Here is a 25,774-nt window from a genome sequence, read left to right as displayed (position 1 = left end):
CTGGGATAACAAATAGACATCTCTTTTAAAAATGACAAAAAATACATAAACACAAGATATTGTTTTTTGTAATCATCATTGTTAGGAACCCACATGGTCTCTATCTGAAATATCGCATTACCTTTTGTAGTCGTCAACCTTATTCCTTTGTAATAATAGTAACTGACATACCTGCCACGTTAAACTCACTTTATGTGTGTTATTTCATTTGAGCCTACTACCATATAAAATTGGTTCTAAAAGCATAATTTGCAGCTGAAAAATCCTATATGTTGTCTCTCCCTATTAGAATATCCTTAATGGTGGGCATTGTCTTCATTTTTTAGCTTATTTAGCTTATTCAAAGCACTCAATATATGTTTTTATTATTCATTTTTTATTAGTCTCACTTTACAAAGGAGAAAAATAAGATTCATAGACCCATAGCTAGTAAGTGTCAAAAGCAGAATGCAAATCTAATATTTCTAATTTTACCAAGTATAGTATTCTCTCTGCCCTGACATACTACCCTAGGGGTTTCCTTCTTCTCTATCTTGTACCACCCTGGAGGCAGCTTCCCTTCTTTAGCCTTTCCTCCCTCATGTTACTGTCACTGAGGAAGCTTACTACTTTTCTGGGAAAGTGTTTTCTCCTCCATACTTTTATTTCTACTTCTTCTTGCCTTTGGGATGTGAAGGTCGGGAAACAGCGCTCTTTGGCAGATAATCTAGCAAAACAAGTGATACTTTCCCATCTGTCTACCAAAATGTTTGCCTTTCCCTTTTCTACTGTGTAAAAGCTCATATGAGATGGCTGTCAACTACTGAAATGGGTGAGGATTAAAAAGACATTTAAAACTCATTTCACTTATGTTAAGCACTTTTTCAAGTCCCAGACACAGGTATTATATATAGCTGGCTATGTATGTAGTCACACTCCACATGCTATAAACCATTCTGTATTATTGATTAGCTTGAATTAAAAGTATGCTCTTTGAAATATTTATGATCAGGCATCATCCCAAAACATTTATATGAGGGGAGTAAATAACAAAGATGAATTTTCAATTTTCATAGACATCATTTACTTATCATGGATGCATTGCTATATGTCCTTGTAACTATATCTGGGTATATAGAACACAGTTTCTGGCATAAAATAACATCCCTTCATCAACAAAGTATATATGAAGTGCTTCCCATATGCAAAGTACAATGTCCATACTACTATGTGAATAAATTTTATATTCATGATCCTGAAATAAAATTGATTGATGTTGCATTTAAATTCACCATTGTTACTGATTCTTTCTCCCATCCCCACATAGTGCATGTTTTATTTTTATGTTGTCATTCTTACCTTGCCAACATACAAAGGGTCAGTGCCAGTGTATTCTTCCAGAACAAAGAATTGATTCCAAACCCAACTTCTTTTCATTCGATGGTGCAAATGTGTCTTGTCCAACAGATGTACTTCCAGTTCTTTGAGGGGTGTAGGAGTGACAGACAGCACAGTGGTTGTAAGGTCCATCAATCCACAAAAATACAAGGACATTCCAAGTCCAAGCCAACTCTTTGCTTTGCTCATTCTACCAGAGGTCCACATGGGTTTGCCAGGGTGTCAAAAGATAAAGCAAAAGAAAAGTCACTAGGGTTCGGCAATTCCTTGAGTTGAAAAACTTCAGTTTATTGGGCCCTTAGATATTTCAAACAAGATCCTGCTTGAAGTCTGACCACTTGAAGGATGATTTCCTGTCAAGTTAGACAAAAGACACTTTGATGATGTCGAGTTCCTCCCTTGTGTTTGAGCAAGTTCTCAAGAAACACAAATAAGTATTCAGTTCTCTACTCAAAGAATTAAAAAGTCATGACATGCTATCACTTCAGTAATGTTTAGGTAATGAATAATATTTTGGTAAAAATCTTGCTATCTGTAGTTCTAAACCTTTAGATATGGATTTCATTGGGGATGCAGCTAGCGAATAAATTTCTTCTCTTTTGGTAACTTAGCTGCAGGGTTTTGCTGTATTATTGATTGGCTTGAATTAATAGTATACTCTTTGAAATATTTATCATCAGACAACCTCCCCAAACATTTAAAAATAGTACTCACTTCCAAAATTTACAACAGATAACTAATATTTCCATTAGGAGAATAGCCTTTCTTGGTTTATTGAAAAATAAAAACAAAAACAAGCCTGGTCTTGTTACTACTTTCCAGTATCTGCCCCCTGTCCTTGATAACATTGCCAAACTTGGATTTCATTTATAAGCTGCTGTGAATCACTTGTGACTTTAATCATTCTTTCGGGTCCATTGTGGAATTCAAGTTTCACACTCTGCTGCCTCCTCTCCCAGGAGCTGATAGGGGCTGCTAATGTGACATTTCTAGGATTTGAACGGTCAGTTAATCATTATATCATCCACAAAAGGCTTTAAAGGCCTGATGGTCACATGCTACTGTAGGCTGGCTAAGAGAGTCAAACCAACACATTTTTCCTGCTTAAGTGTGAAAGGCTTGTTTAGGCAAAGGAATGTGGACTTTCATCAGGGGACACTTTTTCATCCCTTGAGGTTCCTTTGTTGCTGTGAAGTCAGATTAGCTAGTGACCTCACTTCTGCTTTAGGGATTATAGAAATCTATTCTTCCCAGATTTGGATGGGTTTAATGAGGTGGTAGAGTACTAGAGGACCCTGTCAAAATAGCTTCAATATCCTTGTGGATCTAATATTACCACAATTCATTCTAAGGACTTTTGTTTGCCTATCAGAACAAACAGACTCTTCAATATGTGTGTTTGGATTTAGCAATTATATAATATTCCCTTTTTTTATGAGTATAAATTAAATGCATTGAAACGAGCTCTCCTCCTGCCCCCAACATACAAAAACTTCAATGAAATGGCTCTCAAATCCTCACAGCTAAAATTGTCAAGGATTAAAAAGACATTTAATACTTATTTCATATTTCTGCATGAATAAGTGATAACTACTAAGAAAGGATGAAGGAATGAAGAACATTTTAAAAATGAATACAGCAAAATGGGAGAGAATGATCATTTGAAAAGCTAGAACTCTTAAAACAAAATGAAGAGCAAACCAGATGCATACTATTTAGGATGATAAACCTCAGTGAAAAACACAATTATGCTGCTGTTATAGTAGTAGGTTATAGATTAGTAGAAGAAAGAGTAAGAGGTTTCTCTCTTTCTGACCCTATGGACATAAAGTAGTCCAAAGAAAGTTGTTCCTATTTCTGTTGATGGGATAGCATTCTAGAAAAAGAAATTCTAATTTCTAAGAGTAGGAATTAAAAATTATTTCTACATTTTGTTTTTATATTACCTGTACTATGTAATATATCCCTCCCCCATATCTCCTAGAAAGCCATTCTTTATAATAACAGACTTAAAAAAGAAGAATAAAAAGATAATTAAGCAAGTTGTTCAGCAATTCATTAACTGAAACTACATCATATGTAGTGCTCTATACTCATAGTCCTCTCTGTCTCATTCTCATACCTCTTCTTTGGGGGTTAATTCATAGAACTGAATTGCATAGGTTGTTCTTTCCATTTACATTGTGATAATAATGGTATATATAATTTTCCTGGTTCTGCTTACCCCACTTGTATTAGTTCATTTTTGTTGTTTAGTCATTTCAGTTGGGTCTCACTATTTATGATTTTATTTGAAGTTTTCTTGGCAAAAATACTGGAATGCTTTGCTATTTCCTTCTCCAATTCATTTTACATATGTGAAATTGAGGCAAATAGGGTTAAGTGATTTGCTGTGAATCATACAGCTAGTAAGTGTTTGAAGTCAGATTTGAACTCAAGAAAATGAGTCTCTGACTCAAGGTCCAACACTGCATCCACTGTACCACCTACTTATATTACATCAGTTTATATAAGTTTTATATATGAGGTTTCTGCATCTATTCAGAATTTATCATATGCATGGTTTCTTAGAGGGCAGTAACATTCCATTATATTTATGTATCATAACTTGTTTACTTGGAAATTCTGAAAGAAAGAGTTATGCTATCTCAGGATGAATAAGGTAGTGATCTATGGTCATGATACATTATTAGGGAAAAATGTAAGAAGAAAATGGCTCTTCTTCCCCTTCCTCCTAACTGCCCCATCCAGACAATAGCTACAAATAAGACACATAAAAGCTTTATGAAATGAATATTTTCTTAGGTGTAGAAGGAGTTTTTGACTTAGAATCCTTTCTCTGATACATTACCTGTATGATCTTGAGAAAATAACTTAATACCCATGGACTTTCAGTTCATTATTGCTAAAATGAGATGGTTGCCTTCTATAGATAGCTTTTAAGATCCCTTTTAGCTCTCAATCTATAGTTCTAATGTCTATGAATGAAATCTGTCTTTTCTACTTCACAAAGTCGTTAAGATCAACATCACATGAAATATGAGAGTGAATTTTAATTATAACAACAGCTATTGTTGATAGAGTATTTTAGGTTTACAAAATTTTGCACATATATTATCTCATTGGATCCTTATACCAATCTTGTAAAATTTTTTTATTATTATCCTATTTTTATGCTTATAGATATAAAAACAAAGGCCCAGAGAAATAAATGACTTGACCATGAGCAAATGGCTAATGAATATTAAAGGAATAATTTAAATCCAAGTCTTTCCTGTACTCCAAGTACTCTGATAAATCATGTTGCCTTCATATTATAAAAATAAACTGTGAAAACTATAATATAACTACACAGAGAGTATCATTATAATCACCTAACACTCACTGGTACTTGAACAATCACATAAAGTAATAAGAGTAGAAATTATCTTGGTGAAAATGGAGATAAAATATGGTGTATTATATCTACATCAAAATGTTTGATGTATCCATATCATTTCTTAGATCTTTGCAGAATCTGCATGTAATAATTGCCAAATGATAATAAATTTTAAGGTTTTCCCAACAGCCTTCCTTGGTAAGCACTGTTATGACCTCATGGGTACTGTGTAGAGAATTAACTTTTAGTGAATAATGTAGCTATTCATTTTTAGCTAAAGTTTCATTGGTTATAGAAACTGTGTTTCATTTGTGCAAGGTAGAAACTCTGACCAAATATGGTTATCATCTATGATTAGTTTAACATCTAACCATTTCTTGTACATACATGTAATGTGTGTGTATGTGTGTGTAGGTGAAGAATTTTCATCTTATCTGCTTTGTCTGGGAAAGACTCTTACCAAAATTATACTGAAGAATACATGAATAAGGGGATATCTTTGTGATTATTCAAGCCCATATTCACCAGTGTAAAATTGCATTCTTTCTTAGGAATCTCAGGAAATTAATATATTGTCTTTTGATTTCTAATTTTTTCAGAATATGTTTATGTCATTTTAAGATTCACTTTGTTACCAATACTTTGATCCTAAGTTTTCAAATAAGTCTTTTCTATCTGTCTTCTGTCTTTGTGATGAAAATATTATGGTCAGTTTAGTTGTCTAGGCTATCTCATTCTCTGGCCCACTTTGACTTCCAACACATTGTCCTCCTTTCCTTCTTGTCACTCAAAACACACAAAAGTAGTTTTGGGTCTCTTTAGGACACATGAAGCCCTATGTGATCATTGAAGACCAAAGTGACGGTCAGCCTACCCTACACAACCCATACAAAACTTACCTACTGAGATCCAAAAGAATATAATCCCAAGGGCAAAACTAATAGATTTTTCTGTATTAAATAACTCACTGGTTTAACATTAGGGAAGAACTCTGACTAGTTCCTTTTCCGGCTAAATACATAAGAAAAAATATAACTATAACTCTTTAAAAAGTGAAATCCAGGCTGCAAATAGTTGCATTATAAATTTCACATCTGTTAAGAACAGTTTTTTATGTAATTGAAGAGAAAAACAGTTCTATCTGAAACAATTACCTCTCTTACAGTTGTTATAAATAATCAGTGTCTCGAATGATTCCCACTACTCAGAAAAGCAACTCCAGAAAATGAACAGCAGCTGTTTGTAGATGATTTTCTTCTGTTCTTACAAAGGGAGATATGAATATCTGTGTGTATGTTTGTATAAGTATATACACATATGGTTATATATGTGTATGCATATAAATATACATATGCATATATATATAATGAATATTATCTAATGCACATATATGTATGCGTGTGTTTGTATGCACACACACATATAATTTGTTCTCTGCAATAGTGGGGATATCATGCTAGGAATGCATTAGAGGAAATTGGCTTCTGTATTAAATGAGTTTTTAAAAAGTTTTTTTTTTCCCCCAGTAATCCTTTCTAAAGAAAGCAAGTAACTTGCTGATGAACTCAGTAGGAAGAAATTAAAGTTGAAAGAAAAGTGTGCTTTAAGAGCGTAGTTTATTTTGCTCCTTGAATTTGTTGTGATATTTAAAATGTTTTTTTTTTTTTTGAAGGGGAGCTTTCTCCTTTAAATGAGCCAGGCTTTTATATTCTCCCCCTTCAATTCCTGCCTCTGTGCCCCATTTTCCTTAGCCTTTCATGGTTCATGGAAGCACTGCCTTGTGAAATTCAAAAGATAACCTCACAGCAGCTGAGTATAAAGCATGCTTGGGAGTCTCTCCAAATGGCCAAAATGGCTTTACTGGTCAGCTTACATAGCCTTATGCATGGTGCAGTTAGCTCTATTTAGATTGTCATGGGGAATTATGGTATTTGGTTTAGTTATGAAAGCTCTGAAAATGCACTAAGGGGAAAAAACCTTCCTTTTTTTATTAAGATCTCGGATAATAGAATGAAACATGACAGTGCACCATATGGTACATCAACATTAAATCAGAATACACTTCATTGTCACAAAGTGACTTCTACAGACCCATCAACCTTCTCTCTGGGGAAAGACAAGCAAACTCCAATGACTTTAATATTCAGAGTCCTTCAATATGGAGTAAATAATTCCCAGAGAACCTTCACATCAGGTACATCAGAGAGAAATGCTTACATGACTGTCACATATCTTGCGATGTCCAAAACTTAAACAAATATTTATATAAGGAAAATTTTACTGCAAAACTTTCACCCCCAAAAAGCTCTAAAGTTTCTCAACAGACAAATAGAAGTTTCAGAATTAGCATAGTGAGAGGAGAAAGAAAGGTTCTGCATTTAGAATCTAGAGGACCTGATTTTAAATTTTTACCCCAGATAATTATTAGCCTCGTGATCCTGGGCAAGTAATTTAACTTCGCTTGGCCTCCATTTCCTAATGTGTAATGGGAGATAATAATAACACCTACTTCAAGTTACTATTTTGAGGATCAAATGCTTATTACACATGAAATTTAGCACATCTTAAAGTGCTTTATATGTTTCAACAATTATCAGAAAGGAACAAAACAAACACTATTAAGGATTCTGGTTTCTTCATTTCTTAGCTCCTCAAGTTATTGCTATGAAACCATTTATTCAGAATGCAACAAGAAGGCCAGAAATACCAGGTAGGGAAGATTCCATACTTGTTTTGTGGAAAGATCTAGCACCATGTCAGGAGAAATGACAATTTTGTTATTTGGTCATTTTAGCCATGTCCTACTCTTCACAACCCCATTTTAAGTTTTCTTGGCAAAGATACTGCAATGGTTTGTCACTTCCCACTCTAGATCATTTGACAGATGAAGAAACTGAGGCAATAGGGTTAAGTGACTTGCCCAGGGCCATACAACTAGTGTTTCGTGCAGAATTTGAGCTCAAATCTTCTTGATGTTAAGTCCCATCCTCTGTTCATTGCACCACTTAGTTGCCTTTTTGCCCCATTATTATTATTAGGTATCCTATCATATATTGTGGCTACCAAAGCATAATTCACACTTATTACTCATTTTTATTTTCACAATAGCCCTGTGACATAGACTGGATAGTTATTAGTTCTCTGTTGTATACGAGAGACTCGGAGAACAAGTGATTTGCAATGGGATAAATAATTAGTAAGCTTTAAGGACCAAACTTGAACCCCAGGCTCTGGATTCTAAGTCATTTCTTTCTGCTAGTTTCCTCCTGCTACAGTTTTCTAGGCTAAAGGAAAAGAGCAGGAGTTTTATGGAATTGTTGTCTTAGAAAAGCAGGTCACCTTTGCTTGGTCTCACTCTGGTTATTGGTTTTCAGGCCATCACCCTTGCTTAGACTAATCCTGGTCGTCTGCTTTGCTGCTAATACCTTTTCTTCCACATAGTGGAAAATCCGAAGGCAACTGCAACTCGGAGCCTTATATAAGTGGAGTAAATTAAGCTGGCTGTCATAAACTCCTAAGCTTATACAGTGAGTGAAACAGAAACATAGAAATCTCAGAGTTGGGAGTGACCTCTGACTTCTTCTAATTCAACTCATCTAAACAAGAATCTCTTTATAATATTGCCAAGTGGTCATCCAGTTTTGCTTCAAAATCTTTTGGAAGACAGAATTTTCTATCTCTTGTGATATTCCCCATTTTATGGTTAAAAAGTCTCAATGATTAGAAATTTTTTTTGAATTAAACCCGAATTCATCTCTTTATAATTTCTATTACTTCTTTTGCACTCACTGAGGTAGATCCAAATATTTTCATCCCTTTTCCACGTGAGTGTTCTCTAATATCTGAAAACAACTATCATGGCCCTACTATATCTTCTCTTTCTTGGCTATACATTCTCAATTTCTTCAACCATGACCTTAAGACTTTTCAGCCTGGTTGTCCTTCTATGGATGTTTGCCAATGTCTTTAGTAAATATGTATTTCCAAGAACTGAACACAGTACTGCTTGAGCTGTGTCATGCCCAGGGCTAAGTAAAGTTGGAGTATTACCTCCTTATGTCTGCATACTCGTATGGTTTCATTTTTGGTATTTGTAGCTTCAGCACCTAGGCCAAAGCCTAGCACATTGTAGGTATTTAATAAATGAGTGTTCATTTTTAAATCAAGGTTAGAACAGCCTAAGATTGCATTAGTTTCAGGGCTGCTACATCATAAAGTTGATTCATATGCAGCTTGAATTCCCCTAACCTCTCCCAGATTCTTTTGAATTATTTTCTAATCATTTCATATCCCCAGCATTTTGTGCTTATCAATTTTTTGAGAAGATTACTTGTGATTTCCCTAAGATTGAGAATTTTCAGTGAGGAAACTCCCTTCAGCAATGCAGGCTAGCACCTACTCTGCAACCTCTAGCCTTTGACAGTTGTCTGGGGGTACTGAGAGGTATGTAACTGACTTCTGACTTGAATCCAGATATTCCTGATTTCCTGTCCACTATATGACATTATATTTCATCCAATTCAATTTAGTCTAATGTTCTAGACTGCCAAGAGCTTTTTGGATTCCAACTCTGTCAGTATGTTGGCTAATCTTCCTAAGTATGTGTCAGCTAAGAGTTTAATAAGCATATTATCTATCTTTTCACCAAAATTATTGATAAAGATGTTAAATAAGATAGATCCAAGCACAAAGCATTGGGATAATTGCATTAGAGATTCCTTTCAAAAGTTTTCACTGAACTCTTCCTGGACATTCAACCAGTTCTGAATTTATCTAAGCCTAATTTAAATCTTTTCATTCTTTCTATGAAAATAACTCAAGCATCTCCAATGCATAGTTGGCTAAAATCTATGTAAATTTTATCTATAGCTCTTTTCTCATCTATTAATGAAGTAACTAAAATTCACAGAGCATAGAGAACTAGGCCTGGAGTTAGGAAGTCCTAACTTCAAATCCAGCCTAATCTACTTACTAACTATATTATCCTGGCCAAGTTGTTTAATCTTTGCTTCCCTAAAATGGAAATAATAATAAGACTTTTCTTCCAGGATTATTATGAGGATCAAATGAGATAATAATTGTAAAAAAGTTAAGTATAGTTCTTGGCATATAATAGAAGCTATGCAAGTTCTAGATGTTATTGTTGTTATCATTACTAAATTCAAATAGTGCATGTAATGATTTATTCTTGTTAGCCTTTCATAATCATTATTTTTTTTCATAAATAGCAGTAGTTAGTTCTTTAATAAAACATTCTAGAATTTTGCCAGGAGTCAAAATACCATTTTAGCCCCATGGTTTAAAGATTATTCTTTTCCTTTTTGGAAATGTGCTTTTTTCCACTTTTGGGTATATCTCCCATTCTCCATGATTTTTCAAAGATTTGTTACTGTGGCTTAGTAATCACAGCTGCCTCTGTATTCTATACCTGATTAAATGATATATTATTTGTAAAATGTTTAGCATAGTTTCTAGACTTATACCTTTTCCCTTTCCCTTCTTCTACTTGAGCATATAATTTATGTAAGCCAGATGACTTGAACTGATCTGGCCACCATGCTAATTCAGGCTCCCATCACCTCCTGTCTGGGCTATTGCAATAGCCTCCTTTTCTGTTGTTCTGCCTCAAGTCTCTCTTCTCTCTAATCCAACTATTACAGTTACAAAATGATTTTTCCCAATGAGCAGGTTTGACCATGTCATTTTCTCTTTCAATAAGTTCTAATGACTCCTTATTATATTAAGGATCAAAAACAAACTCTTATGTGTGGCATTTGAAGCCTTTAACAAGGCTCCCTCCTATTTTTTCATCCTTATGCTGTATCACTACCCTTTATTTCACAGCAGTCTATCTCAAATCTTGCTGCCTTTGCACAGACTGTCCTTAATTCTGGGAATGTCCTTCCTCTTTTCCTTCAACTATTAGAATCCCCAGTTCCGTTCAAAGCTTAAATAAAATCCCACTTTCTACATAAAATCTTTTCTGAACTCTCCAGCTGTAGCTGCCTTCTTTATACATCTCTCCCCCAATATGCTAATATTTATTTCATATATACTTACAAATATGCATAGTATCCTATGAAAGAATGAATGTAAACTCCTTCAGGGCAGAGAATGTTTCATTTCTGTCTTTTTATACCCATTTATTTGTATAGTATCTGGCATATAGCAGTCACTTAATCAATTGATCAACTTATCAAGAGCCACTAGAAGCTCTTTTACACTCATTCCATTTATCCTTGGTAGCAATTCCCCATTAGCCATTTCTGTTCTTTCTTTTCCAGTCCAAGGATTCTTGGCAGAGAAAACAGATGCGAAATAACGGTTGAGCAGCTCTGCCTTCTTTCTATCATCTGTTATCATTGTCCTATATACTTGGAGAAGTGGTTCTATCTCTCTTCTGTCTTCCTTTTCCCTGATATGGTTAAAACCCAAAATGCTCTTTTTTGTTGTCCCTAGATTCTTTGCCAGCTTCTATTTATTCTGAGCTTTAGTAGCCCTGACACTTCCTATTACTCTTTTCTATTCCATCCCAACCTCCATTTTTTTTAACAAACCACTAAGAAAACTCCTGTGGTGAAAGGAAATAACTTTTGAGAAATAATAATAGAGTGGGGCTGTGAGAGCATAAAAGGGTGGTTTGGTAAAAAACTAAAGAGTATAGAGTAAGATCAAGTGGAAAATGGAGAATGAAGAAAGTGATGATGGAATGGGAGAGCTTGGATTAAATTAATAATTAGGAAAATGAAACTTGTGATGAGGATCAGCTAAATCCCACAATAAGATTTGCTGTGTTCCCTAAACTATTCAATCCAAATCCTTGGCTAGTAACTACCTAACTATAATCATAAATAAAACTTATCCATTTTTTAGAATCTATTTTTTTATTTTAAATTTTAAATTTTAAAATCTAATACTCCTGACTGATGTATCCTTCTTGCTGTACAAGCTCCTTGCAATCTTTTTTTTTTTTTTGCTATCCAGGATGGTCACAGTTCATATCTCTATTGTTTCCATATCTGGCAAATAGATCCTTTCTCATTCTCTCTTATATACTTAATATCTGATCATTAATTTAATCCCGAAAGAGCCAGGACTTTTTTTTTCCTTCCTACCTACTTTACCCTTTGTTCAGTTTTCACTTTTAATCAAGCTAATGAAATTGCAAAACTGTCCAAAGTTACTCGGTAACTCAGGTGAAAATTTCCACCTCTGCTTTCTATAGCTTCCTCTTCCATCCATTAATCAAGACTCCTACATAACATAAGCATTTGCTTGAGGATTTGGTGAGGATCTCTGATTTTGTTGATGTGGGTACTACTTTCTTTGGTATGGATTCCAGCTCATCTATTAGCTGTATTCAGTCCATGTACATATAATGTACTGAACATACTCCTTTAGATATATTAATATTTCATGAATATCAGTATGATATTCAGGTTGTTCCTCTCTTATATAGTAAAATGCAAACTTTGGAAAAGTGACACATGCTGGAAAATACAGTAACAGTGTTGGATCTATCATGCAAGACTTGGATTAGGTAAACTTGGGGAGACTAATTAACAGCAAGTTGGTCATTAGGTAATGCCACAGCAAGCCATGAAACAGGAAAGAACAAATGGCCTCAAATTCTATGAAAACTTTAAAAAGTATTGGAGTTGCAGAAAAGGAGGTAGAGATTGCTGAAAATCACAGTTTTTCACCCATCTATCAATATTAATTTCATCATTGGTGAGTCTTCAAGATGAAATGTTTAGTTAATGAGAACTATTTGAAAAACTACTAGAAGATTAACTCATTTATTAATATTTACATACCAGTGATGTAATTCTCCTACAATAATATTGTAAAAGAAAAGCTATAATTAAACTCTACTAATTGAGAAATTAGAAAAAATGAAATGGAAAGTTTTGGAATCAGGAGAAGGAGTAAGAAAGGAGGGGTAACTAGTATTTGCCATTTTATCAGCAAATTAGAGACATTATGTCCTACTGCTCATTTTAGGAAGGTACTGATTGATGAAAAGGAAATCAGTATGTTGAAGGGCCTGGGCACCATATTACTTGAGCATTATTTGAAGCAACTTGGGATTCTTAATCTGAAGATTAAAGGATTTATTTAGGCATATGATAGTTAGCTGATTATTTGTAGGATTATCTTCTGGAGGAAGGATTGGATTTGTTCTGTTGGATCCCAGAGGACAAAACTAGGAAGAAAGACTAAAGAGAGAAAGATGCAGAGAGAAAGGTAAAGACTTAAATAAGAAACTAGACTTTGAAAGACAGATGTTGAAACATAAGTCTTGTTAAAGGCCCCAAATGAGATGGATTTTCAGACATGGTCCATGTGCTGATTATTTTACTTCTTTATACATATTTGTCATAAAGGAGAGTTACTACTTCATAGAGAAGGGGAGAGTGAATCAGAAGTAATAATAAAAATAAAGATGACATCTATAAAATGTTTTGAAATATATTAAATCAAACAAATAAAAAGTACAGAACATACAAATAGAAAAATTTTGTTATTGTCATGTTAAATTTTATACCCACGTTATGCCTCAAAAAATAAACTGCATACAACTAAAATTCATGATTTCTTAAACAAGCTGCTTCTCATACCAAATAAAATCTTTGAGAATGGCAACTGTTTAATTTTTTTTTCTCTTTTTACCATAATACTTAGCAAATAGTAAGCATTAAATAAATGCTTGTTGATTAGTTTTCTCCTTTGTAGTTGAGATGTTTGTTTTTGTCAAATTCACAATAAAAAAAAATAAGTGACATATAAAAAGGACCAGATATTTTTGTTATATTTTTAGTATTCAGAATGTTGGATCTCAAGAAATATCCAAAGATTGACTGAAAAAAAAGGAATTGAAATTTTCAAAGTTAGTCTAATCATTAATAAGATCAAATTTCATTCGTTCAAAAACTGTTTTATTGAGCACTTACACAAAGTGAAAGTCACTGTGCTTGGGTACTGTGGGAAACACAGAGATGATTAAATAATAACCTTTGGCCACAAGGATCTTAAATAATAGCAGACAGGAAAAATATAGACAAAAAGTATAACATAAAGAAATACAAAACATAAGACATGTATAAACAAAGACTGAAGGGAACCTCTCAGGGAAGTATTCTATATTAAGAAGAAATGATGTAGGATTTTAATGGGAAGTAGGAATGGAAAGGAGGGGTAACTAGTATTTGCCATTTTATCAGCAAATTAGAGGAAATCTCTCGACTGTTTGAATATGGGGAAGGTATTAAAGATAGTTCCAAAATTTCAATCTTGGAAAAATAAAACTTTTGTGATGTGATGAACAGAAATAAAGAATTCATTTAACGAACAGGTTGACACAATAAGTCCCAAAAAGCAATGTTTTATGGAGTCAGAGAACCTGGATTCAAATCTTCCTCTCCTATTTATTTTATGGGATTTTGGCATGTCACTGAACATTTGAGTCCTGAATTGCTCATATATAATCTAGAGATTGAGCTACATACCTGCTAACGTCCTTACAGCTCTAGATCTTTAATTTTACTCTGTGGTAGGCATTATGCTAGTCACCAGGGCAGTTGAAAAGAAGACCTTTGTTGGGAGGAATGGGAAGGAGAACTGATAAATACAATTTGAACTTCAAAGTGGAAAAAATACATAGTTTTATGCTTAACTAAAAAATGTTCATCCTAATACTTAAAAATGGTTTTGGACTTGATAGGTGAGTTTTTTCCTCCTAGTGGTCCTTGAGGCTTGATGAGTATAAGTGGTATTACTTTCAGACTAACTAACTTTGTGCCCTGACTCTTGTAAATGTCTTTCCTGTGATTGACTTTTTTAAGAGTTTATCTTGAACTTAAATGAAGACATAGACTTTTAACTTGTCAGATTTAAGATAGTGTATTCCTTTAATATCATTCTCACTTTCACTTCAGAGTAGTGATGTTCTAGCTTCTGACTTTTTATTAAATGAAAAATGTACTCAAAGGAGTCAAAAGTTTTCTGCTTAATACTAAATCTTAAAGAGAAGAAAAAAAAACCCTCTAACTCCACAAATTAAAAAAATCCACAATTTTTTCCTTCCCTCAAAAACCTGATGCCTAATTATCATGATATTTTTAACTAAACAATTTGATTATCCCTTGGAAAAATATTTTTCTCACAATTTGAAGCAAAAAACAATTACTACAAAGTATATAAATTCAATTCAATAAAATTAATTATTTACCCTTAGCTCATTGGTTGGAATATCTGTAAAAAATTATGTGACAATATGATCAAGAATTATATGTAATAAGAATTCATAAATGGACTTGATGTTGAGTCATTTTAGTTATGGCTGACATTTTGTGACCTCATTTGGACTTTTCTTGGCAAAGACATTAGAATGGGTTAGCATTTCTTCCTCTAGATTGTTTTACAGATGAGGAAACTGAGATAAACTGGGTTAAATGACTTGCCTGATCTTATACAGCTCATAAGTATCTGAGACCAGATTTAAATTCAGGTATTCCTGACTCTATATACTAGACCTCTGCATATATGAATTAGACTAGATGACCTCCAAGATTCTTCGCATCTGTGAAACCCTGCAATTCTTTAATACATTGGAAATTCAAAAAAAATATCCTAAACTGATGCCTTCCTACCTGACATTTCTATATCTATTGATTATGCTTCAGTTTTTCAATATATCAATACATGATCTCAGTGATGTGAGTCTAACTCACATCTGAATAAAATCCAGTTGAAAATATGGATCTGGGACACAAGAGAGAGTCCAGGACTGAGGATCCATATTTCAGTTATTAAAATAGAAGTGATAATTGTAGCTGAAGGAATAGAAGCCTTTTGTGAGATTCATGAGAAAGATGAGTGAGGTCAAATACTTGGAGAATGCCTATGGTAAGAATACAGGAGTGGGTTGGAAAAAGGGAATGACAAGGAAGAAAACCAGGATATTAAAGGGCATCATAGCTATTTCTAGAATTAGAAGAGCTATTGTTCTCAAACTCTCTTAATCTCAAGACCTCTTTACATTATGGACAATTATTGAAAACTTTTATAATCTTAAAAATTACTAAGAATTTAATATAAATTTTGCTCATATAGGTTATATCTATTTAACATATTAAAAATTAAAACAGATTAATTTCCAAAATATTTATTGACTTATTTAAAAAGAGGAATAAGCCCATTACATGAATATAAACAATGTACTTTATGAAAAATAAATTAAAATAGATTAATTTCCAAAATATTTATTAATTCATTTAAAAAGAATAAACTCATTACATAATGTATGTTTATGAAAAAAAGATTATTTTTTCCAAAATAGTGAAAAGAGTAGTATTAAATTGTTGAGATGTGTAATTTTGATTGAAGTATATAAGGAAAAGATGATGTTGCCAACGTAGTTGGAAAAAAAGTGATACTGAAATATCACCATGGCATTATTAAAGAAATAGTTTTGACTCCTTAAAAATATTGGAGATCCCTAAGGGTTTTCAAGTCATGCTTTGATACCTGCTAGATTTGAGAATATCCAGGCTAGGAGAGTCAATAGTGTCAAATGCTCCTGGGAAGTTAAGATGCATTACTACCAAGAAACTGACATTAGATTCGTAATTCGGAGCTCTTTAATGACTTTAGAGAAAGAGTTTTCAGTTGAGTGTCAGGGACAGAAATCATATTCCAAGGAAATAAAGAAGTGAATTGATTAAAAGGAGAGGCAAAAGAAGTATACAATTCTTCCAGTAAATTTGATAGAAGAAAGATGGGACAATAGTTTAATTAGTCCAACTCTTAAAGGCGATATTCTAAAGTTATTTTGATAGAGCTCATCTGTGACACAGGTCATAACTCACTTAAGATTACTAATTACATAATATGCATATATATTCTCCCATAAATCCTCCGTAGGGAGCACATGCAATGAGTTTGAGGCTCTCTTTTAGGTTATGTGATCTTGTATGGATTTTAAATACAAATAGCTATAGCTTTTGATAGTTATCCTATGCTCTCTGTTCCCAGGTAGTCCAACTTCTTTTCTGATTATCTGCCTTTTAAACAACATTCTTTATATCTCTTCATCTCTGAAATTCTTTGTTGTGATATGTTGAAGCCTATTTAGACAATCAGTCAATTAACATTTATTAAATGCTTATATAGATATTGTTGTAATTATTAAGGATACATTATGCCAAAGTCTGATAATAAAAATAAAAATCACACACATGTAATCCCTATCCATCTACTTAGAGGAAAGAGATGTGTGGAATATTATGGCATCATAAGAAATAACAAATAAATAATGAGATATTGAGAGAAACATGGGGGTACTTCAGAAAGTGATGCATAGTGAATAGAGTACCAAAAGAACCATTTATGCAATGCAATAAAAACAACATTAAAATGTAGTTGAATTCAGAGTACTTTTCAATTTCCCAAATGTAATATAATTTACTCTTTATCCCCTATTCAATTTTGGGCACAGTTAATTGTTCAAGTTTGGCATCAAACCTGTATCTGTATCTGTATCTATATATATACAAACATATTATATATGTAGGAATATAGAGACATATTTATGTCTCTTTAGATATATTTATATACATACTTATTTGTGTTCTGTCTCTCTATATAATTTATGTATATATATGCTAATGGAATAGCTGTATAGTTTATTGTTATGGGCCAGAACTCTTGCAAGGATTCTTACAAGGTGCTAACTAAATGGAATTGATAAGACAATGATTATCTAGTTTAGCATGGTGATTAATAGTTCTCTGGTTCAGTACATGTACTTAGTACTTAATATAGTTCTACAAGATTCACACCTACGATTATGTAATATATAACAGTTAGCAGGGACTGACAGATTCATTCCATCCTCCACCTTTGTGGTGGCTGGAGGCTGAAGCACAAGCCCTGGGACTCAGAGAGATTCATTCCAACTTCATAAGCCTCTTGGTGGCTGGCCTGTCCTCCTGCTCCTCACACTGAGACCAAGGCTGGTCTGAAAGGCTCTCAAGAAAGCTAGCTGGACCCCAAGCAAGGAAACTAGACTGTGAAGAAGATAATAAAGGATTTGGACACCTGGCTATTCTGATGATTACTCAACTGAAACGGAGGCTGCTCCAAGACCTCCAGAAAAGCAACAAGAACACTACAGTTTATTATCCAATTGTATATTTTAAAGATATTGTTAAATTTGAAACCAGACTTCTGAGGTGTCAGGCAGTTATGATTGCCTCTCTAAGGCAGAACAAGCACTTTAGAGTGGAATATTCTCTATTTACAGATGCTACTTATGGATCTTCTGAAATCTAGTCTCAAATCCAAGGCACAAGTTATACAAGTATCCTGATACAAACAAATATCATGATGATTTATATTTACTTATGGGGAAAATACAAGAGTAAATTTTATTTTCTCAATTCAGTGATGACAGGCCATTGAGTAGCATAAAGAGAAGCAAACAGTAATCCTTTCCATTCCATTTTTAGCTCTTCTAATTAGTTATGAAAACATGGAATGCTATTTGACTTGGGCCTCAGTTTCCTCAGCGGTAAAATATGAGGTTTAAATTTAATGATCACAGAATCATAAAAGTTGAGATTTGGAAGGGACCTCAATAGCCATCTAACTGAACCATAAATATAGAAATCCTCAGTATAACATAACTAACAAATATTTGTCTAGCTTCTGATTTCAAAGATGCACAAGGCTGGGAGGAGGGAAGGCTAATCCATTACCTCTCTAGGCAAGTAATTCTACTTTTTGTATAGCTATAAAATTATTAAGAAGTTTCTCCTGACATCAAAATACCTTCCAGATCTAGCACTCCATGACTGTATGATATATAGTTTTGAGCTTGGGAGATCATAAATTTTAGAGATCTTCTTTTGAAGGTGATGACATGAGTCCATCAACATTATAAAGATACTTTGCAATACTTTCATACTACAACATAATGAAATGATCTACACTGAAGACATAATCTTTGTATGAAGGGCAGCCCTTTATAAGATACCAAAATAGTAAAGAAATAGAGAGAAAGCATTATGGAAATAACTTACTTTATTTAAAAATAACAATTTAAGATTCTTCATATATACTCATATGATGTCAGAATTTGATGCTACTAGATTAATTTTTCTGTACATTATAGACTGGGGAGGGAACAATTGTATAACTTTTTGGTAATGTCTAAGATACATATCTTCTAATCTCACACCACCAAGAATTAGAATTCATTATAAAACCAAACCTTTACTTTAGATCATGCTTGGTCAAATGAAAATGAAATTAAAAAAAATAATTCTGGAAAAATATACAGTACTATATCACATTAGATATCACTGAGCACTTAGTTCCTCTGCTGGAGTAACTGAATTTTTTATATATGGCATTTTTCTAGAAAGTTGATTATAACTTACACAATTGTCCTATTGCAAATACTTTCTACCTCATCCAATCCCAGAGGTTTTAAATATTCTGACACAGTCTGTTCCAATCCAGAACTAATCTTCAATTCAGAAATCCCTGGGAATTTGGAAGTTTTTCTCAAGAGTTTAGAGAGTCTCCAGAGATGGGGGATACTGGAAAAATTCAGGGATTTTCAAGCCAATTGAAGCTGTGGGTGAGATCCAGGACTCAGTGTAATGCTTGGAGAGTCTAGAAAGTAAGAGCTGGTTTAAAACTGAAATGATTAATTTTCTAGAACATCTTGTCATAGTTTTGAAAGGTTGGTCCTTACGGTCAGATAATCTGAATCCAGTCTAATATAGGTTCGGGAGATTACAAGGGTTTCAAGACTTCAAAAATCAATATGAGGGAGAGGATTCTGGGAGGATGATGGAGTAGGTTGGTAAATTTCAAGCTCTCCTGATTTCTCCCACAAATAGAACATATGGGCTTCAGGGCAAACTTAGATTGGTGAAAAGTCAAAAAGATTTGGGGCAGAACTGGGAACCTCCTGAAACAACCTGAGAAGAACTCAGGACTGGGGATTATCCTGTCTGAAGTGCAAACACTTCTGGGCTAGCTGCACAGAGACATCAAGTAGGAACTCTCAGGCTAGCAGAGTGTGGCTAGAGCCTCAGCAAGAACCACACAGACTCTCACTCCTGGTTTGTTTGGAAAATGGGGTTTGATTCCAGGAAGATGAAGTGAACCTATTATGCTGCTGAGCCACGGCGTTGGGTGAGAAGAAACCAGTACCAGGTGAATGCAGAGGCCAGGGATGCTGAAGGCACTTGCTGGAGAACTGAGCTCTTGGTTTGGGATTCTGGTCAGAGGGAAGAGCTGAAGGGAGGTTTGAGGCACCATTCCCCCATCCCACAATTAAAGGTGCTTACACTAATACCTCTTATAAAAAAGTGAACCAGCAAAGAAAAAAGAATCCCACCATAAAAACATATTATGGGAACAGAGAAGACAGGAGTTCATCATCAGAGGAGGTCACTTTAGTAAAAAAAAAAAAAAAAAAAAAAGCTATTACTCCAAAGAGTAATGTGAAATGGCTCCCACTCAGAGAGAACCTATAGAAAAATTAACTTGAAACAAGGGTATCACCATCTTTTCTGTTACTTAGGTTCACAATTTTGGGGTCATCCTCAACTCTTTCAATTCTGCACTTTAAATATATATGTTTGGTTATAAAATCTTGTCTATCTTACTTTCGTGATATTCCTCTCTTCTATTCCTCTTTCATTACTTAGTCTCAGCTAAGATGGTAGCTGTCTCATTGTCTATCTCTTTAGACAGAAAGAAAAATACTAATAAATGTGAAAGATATTCTAATATATGCAAAGCTATTTCCTAAGTTGTAATTATTTGTGAATGTCCTTTGAATATAATTTCCTTGAGAACAGGTTTTATTTTATATATATATAGAATCATAAAAGCTGAGATTTGGAAGGGACCTCAGCAGCCATCTAACTGAACCATAAATATAGGAATCCTCAGTATAACATAACTGACAAGTATTTGTTTTTTTTTTGCATCGTGCTCAGCATTTACCAAAATGCTTTGCACACAGTGAGTACTAAGGCAAATAGATGATTCAGTGGATAGAACATGAACATGGAGTCAGAATGACTTGAATTTAAATCTAGCTTTAAAAGTTTATTAGAAGATAGGTAGATGAATCACTTGACATCGATTTCTTCAGTTGTAAAGTAAGAATAATCATAGCATCTTAGCTCCCAGGATTGTTGTTGTTTAATGAGATACTCTTTGTAAAACTCTCAGCACAGTGACTAGAATATAGTAGGTGCCTAATAAATGTTTCCTTCCTTAAGATTTATCTGTGTATATAATGTCAATAAATAAAAATTTTATTAAGTACCTACTATGTGCCAGATACTGTGCTAAGCACTGGGAGTAAAAACATGAAAGAGAAAAGACAGTTTCTTCCCCCAAAGAGCTTATATTTGAAAGAGGGGAAAGATAAAACCAAAAAAAGGAAGCTGAAAAGTAAAGAAAGGAGAGAGAAGGTGGGAATGTCAGTCAAAGAAGTCCCAAATTAGTGCAGCCAAGTAAGAAATGAGGAGATGTCTGAGATGAGCTCTCTATTTAAATGGATAGTTGGATTTCATGTTTTTAACTCTCAAATCATAGAGGCAGAAGGTAGTGATGAGGGAGAGCACCAAGATGATGATAACTTACAAGATGATGAAGTTATGCAATCAATGAGCTTGCTGTGGCACAGTAGAGAAATCAGAGAATTCCCAATGTAGCCAAATGAGTGAATTGAAGAAGTTTAAAAAACTTAAGATGCACCACGTAATTGGCAAAAAAAATCAACCTAGAGTTGGATGAAAATTATACACCTACCAAAATTGCTCTCTGAAAAGATACAGGAAGAATAATAGTAAAATTTGTAAATCCTTTATGAAGAGCCCTAGTTAATCTGAATGGTTTGGTGACAAATCTTATTAGTTTAATTTAATTTCCTTTTATGACAATCATTGTAGCTCTGGGAAGTCAATATGAATATGAGAAAGAGTTTTGTATTCTGTTCCATCTGACAATTCATACAAAAACAGGGATATAGACCATTTTTAACAATAGTCAATAAATTTTTTTCAAGTGCCTATTATATGTTAAACATCAATTATGTATGAAGCTTCCTTGAAAGGTTTGATCAGAAAGTCCTTATGAATGGATTACTTCTAGTATCAGAAGTAACAAGTGATATTTTTGAATACTTTATTTTTATAACTTTGAACAGTAATCAGTTGAGTAAAGTGCATGTACATTCAGTCTGCAGATGATAATCAAATGAAGTATGAGTGAGAGTATGGTGATGATATATTTGTCTAGTACCTAAGAAAAATGAGATTTCTTAACTGGAGAAGTGATTAAAAATAAAATAAAGTTGAATTAAAGAAATGAAGGAAAAACAAACTGTAGAAATGCAGAATTGGGGGTCATCATACACAAAAAGGTTACGCTGGTAGTGTTATAATTTTGTTTTAAAAAGGGAAGTATGGACCAGGGAAGAAGGGAAAAAAAGTGGGTATAGTCGTCAAGGGGAACAAGGAAATGCTTTTGCTATCTTCATAGGCAAAGCCTATGTCAGGCCATTGTAGTTCACTGTAATTCTGGGATCCACATATTAAATAAGAAATGTAAAACTTGGAGAAAATTCAGAAAAGATATATAGGCCATTCAAGAATTGGACCTGAGGAAGGAAGTTTAAAGAAAGTGGTGTTCTAACGTTTGGAGGAAAAAAAGGACAAATTTTAACTTCATTGTGATTTTTAAATTAATCATTTCTCCATAAAAATGGCCAATAATGTCAAAGAAAAATGAGGTTTCTTAATTGAAGAAATAATTAAAGATAAAATAAAGTTGAATTAAAGATAAATCTTCAGATGAAAGAAAAATAAACTGTAGAAATGCAGGATTTGTGGATCATCACACACAAAAAGGGTCACACTGGTAATGTTATAATTTCATTTTACAAATTATAGAGAAGTATGGACCAGAAGTGGAAGAAAAAAAAATGGGTATAATCTCAGATGATTCAAACAGCATAAGGGATTGAGATTGAAACAAAGATAGCTTTTCTTATTGAGACTTTAAAAATTATTAAATGATGAAGTCAGGGAATTTTTTTCTGTGGATGTCTTAGCTCTCTGTCTCTCTTCCTATTTACATAGGTACAATGTATTTATTTATTTATTTATTTATTTATTTATTTGCCATTTGTTTATTGGGATTGTTGAGGGCTTAATGTAACATTAATGGGTGCCTCATCTTTTGGAGACAGTTTAAAGGACTGACTCAATTACATTTCAAGATTTATTGTTTTTTTTTCTTCATATTTCCTACCATATGAAACATTAAATGCAAAAGTTTTTTGTTCCAACTAGTTTATTAATGACACTTGAAACAAGAGTTCAAATTACAAGTTTTCAATGAAAAGAATTAACTGAACTCTTTAAAATAAAGCCTTTTGTGACCAAACTGAGTTTAATATTATATTCGATAATTTTCACACTAGTTTGATGAAAAATAAGTATGAGAAATAAAAAAAAATTAATTTTTTTCATTGCTTATTGGTTGATTTCATTAATAAGTTGGTGACACCATTGATAAATGTGTTGTGCTAACCTTGTTTGGGAACATTGCTACCTGCCAATCAGAGTATGCCCTTGCTTTTCTATCATCTCAGATAGGATTGTTTTTCCTTTGCAGTGTGAACTCTTCTGTAGCATCATTATGTAATTTTTAAATGTCTGCTGGAGCTCACTGAATTAGATCAGTATGCATCATCATTCTTGTCCATATCGCTGAATTGATTTGGGACTCTTAAATATGTAAATTCAGTCAAATCAATACTCACTACAATGTAATTGATTGTCATTCTCTTAGGAATATTTAATGAGATCATAGGAGTACAGATTTAAATCTAGAAAGTTTTTTTGAGGCTCTCTAGTCCAGCTCCTTCATTTTGTAGATGGACTAATATTTGTTAGGTAGTAAAAGCTAATTAAAAAAAAAAAACTAGCAAAAAATCTCCACCTCTCTTTCTTGCCCCTCCTCTGTCTAGAGCTTTTCTACTACTGATCTGAAAGGGTCATGAACATCTGAACAGGGTCAAATGTACACATCTCATTTATACTTGGGAAAAATTTTTAAGTGCTTCTCTTCAAAGTAGTAATACTAAGTGAAGGCTAAAATGAAAGAGTTGTTAATTGAATATATATCATGATAAATTCAGCTGATTCCAGTCCTAATAGCCAGTACTCCAATGACAAGATTGTCTAATAACATCAAATTAAGCTTCAAGAGAAAGATAAAAACTATTTCCACAAGTTGTCTCAAAACAAGATGTTCAGCCACAGATGCCATATTATATCAATCTGATTCTATTGTACATAATAAAACATGCCCTGTGATAAAATCCTGCAGGGAGATGTGTTCAATCAGAGGCCTTTGATATTATTTGAGTGAGAGGTACTTTGAATTTAAAAGAAGCAAGGAGAAAACTCTTGTGCTTCTGCAATCAATCTTAATCCACTGTGGAAGCCAGTAGGGCTCTATACAAGCCCCTATATACATCTACTTCCAAATATAAACGGGGAGCTTGGCAGGGGAAACTTGTGGATTGTCTTTTCAAAATCCCATGAACAGAGATTGTTTTGCTTAATAACTGTGTTCCAAATTAACTTTTCAATTACCAAGTTTATCACAAATCAAGTCTAGATAAAGATTTTCCCTTGGCAGGAGTTTTAAGGGATACTTGTGATTACAATTAACAGCAACCTAATAATAATTTAAAATAACTTTCTCAGATAGCTTTGTTCACATCCCCCAGGAGCCAAATGACATTCATTTTCTGTGAGCAGAAAATTACAATATCTTTTGTTACATTAACTTACCTAAAACATCCCATAAAGAAGTGACTTGTGGAAAACCATATGAAAATTTTGTTTAAAACTTACCTTTTTTTTTTCTTCCAGAGATAATGCTACTTTGCTTTTCTCTGAACTTTATTTCAAGAATTCAGTTCATACTGATAGTTGCTGCCGTATTTCAGACACCATTTATCTTGAAGTACTCCTGACTTTGCAATCCTTTAAAAAAAGAAAGAAAGAAAAGAAAATCGGCTCTTAGAGAGAAAAAAAAAAGGCTCACAAGTGTGCATTTCAGACTTGTGACTTTAAGGGGAATGGATGGTATCACGACTCAATTGGGACTGCTAAAGGCAATGACTTTTCTTGCCCTCTGTCTATCAGGGCCCAGTTTAAAAGAGTCCACTGGCCCAGGGAGAAGGTATACATAACTAGCTACCAAGAAGATGCTGATACAACAAAAAGCTTTTTGGGAAGGCAAGGAGAACAACGGGACACAATTATGTTGAGATGATTAGGCACAAATGATGCATGGGTGGGGGGTGGGGAGGATGGAAACAGACTATAGAGAAGGGATAGCAGATGCCCTCTGTCTCCCTCCCCTTCCCTATTCAAGAGAAGAGGGAGAAAATAAAGGATATTGTCTCTTGAGTATTTGAGATCCTGCAGATATCTTAACAAAATCAGATTGCAGGGAACCTCATGTGGCCTTGTGCAACAGACAGTTCATACCCAGAATATTTAGTGAGAGTTAAACTTCCTTGGACATGCTAGCATTATGGATAGCCGAAAATATCTCATGGCAAAAACTTAGCATCTGCATGATGTTCCAGAAACTGAAGACAAGGGGAAAACTAACAGATTGAACGTCCTTTTCATTTACTATAGCTTGTGCTTCTAGTAAGTAAACGTAGTATCTCAACTGAGCTGCCCTTTCAAATTATTGTTAATTAAGTAATACTCCCTAAGAAATATGTCATTAACCACAGTCAGGACCTGGTTTGTTGAGTTTGCCGGAGGCACTTAATACTGCAACAAATGGACTCCTAATTGATACAAGAAATGATTTCACTGGGGACTGTGGTTCACTTTCCCCAGAAGCTTAATAGTATATTTTTATTTTTTAAACTTCTACTCTTAGTTT

At 33.7% G+C, this 25,774-nt stretch overlaps 1 protein-coding gene across 1 annotated transcript in view; it reads right to left on the bottom strand.

Moving 5' to 3' along the window:
- Positions 1-25,774, bottom strand: part of CDH20 (cadherin 20) — a 286,461-nt gene that overhangs the window by 65,486 nt on the left and 195,201 nt on the right. The window contains exons 2-3 of the mRNA XM_051969897.1: positions 24,721-24,852; positions 1,339-1,730 (exon numbers count right to left, since the gene is read on the bottom strand). Coding sequence (XP_051825857.1) covers positions 1,339-1,584 — 246 coding nt within the window. The 5' untranslated portion in view covers positions 1,585-1,730; positions 24,721-24,852. The remainder of the gene's footprint in view (positions 1-1,338; positions 1,731-24,720; positions 24,853-25,774) is intronic.

The sequence above is a fragment of the Antechinus flavipes genome, chromosome 1 (assembly GCF_016432865.1).
Source record: "Antechinus flavipes isolate AdamAnt ecotype Samford, QLD, Australia chromosome 1, AdamAnt_v2, whole genome shotgun sequence".
In the NCBI taxonomy this organism is placed as follows: Eukaryota; Metazoa; Chordata; class Mammalia; order Dasyuromorphia; family Dasyuridae; genus Antechinus; species Antechinus flavipes.
This window is presented reverse-complemented; position numbering and strand designations above follow the sequence as displayed.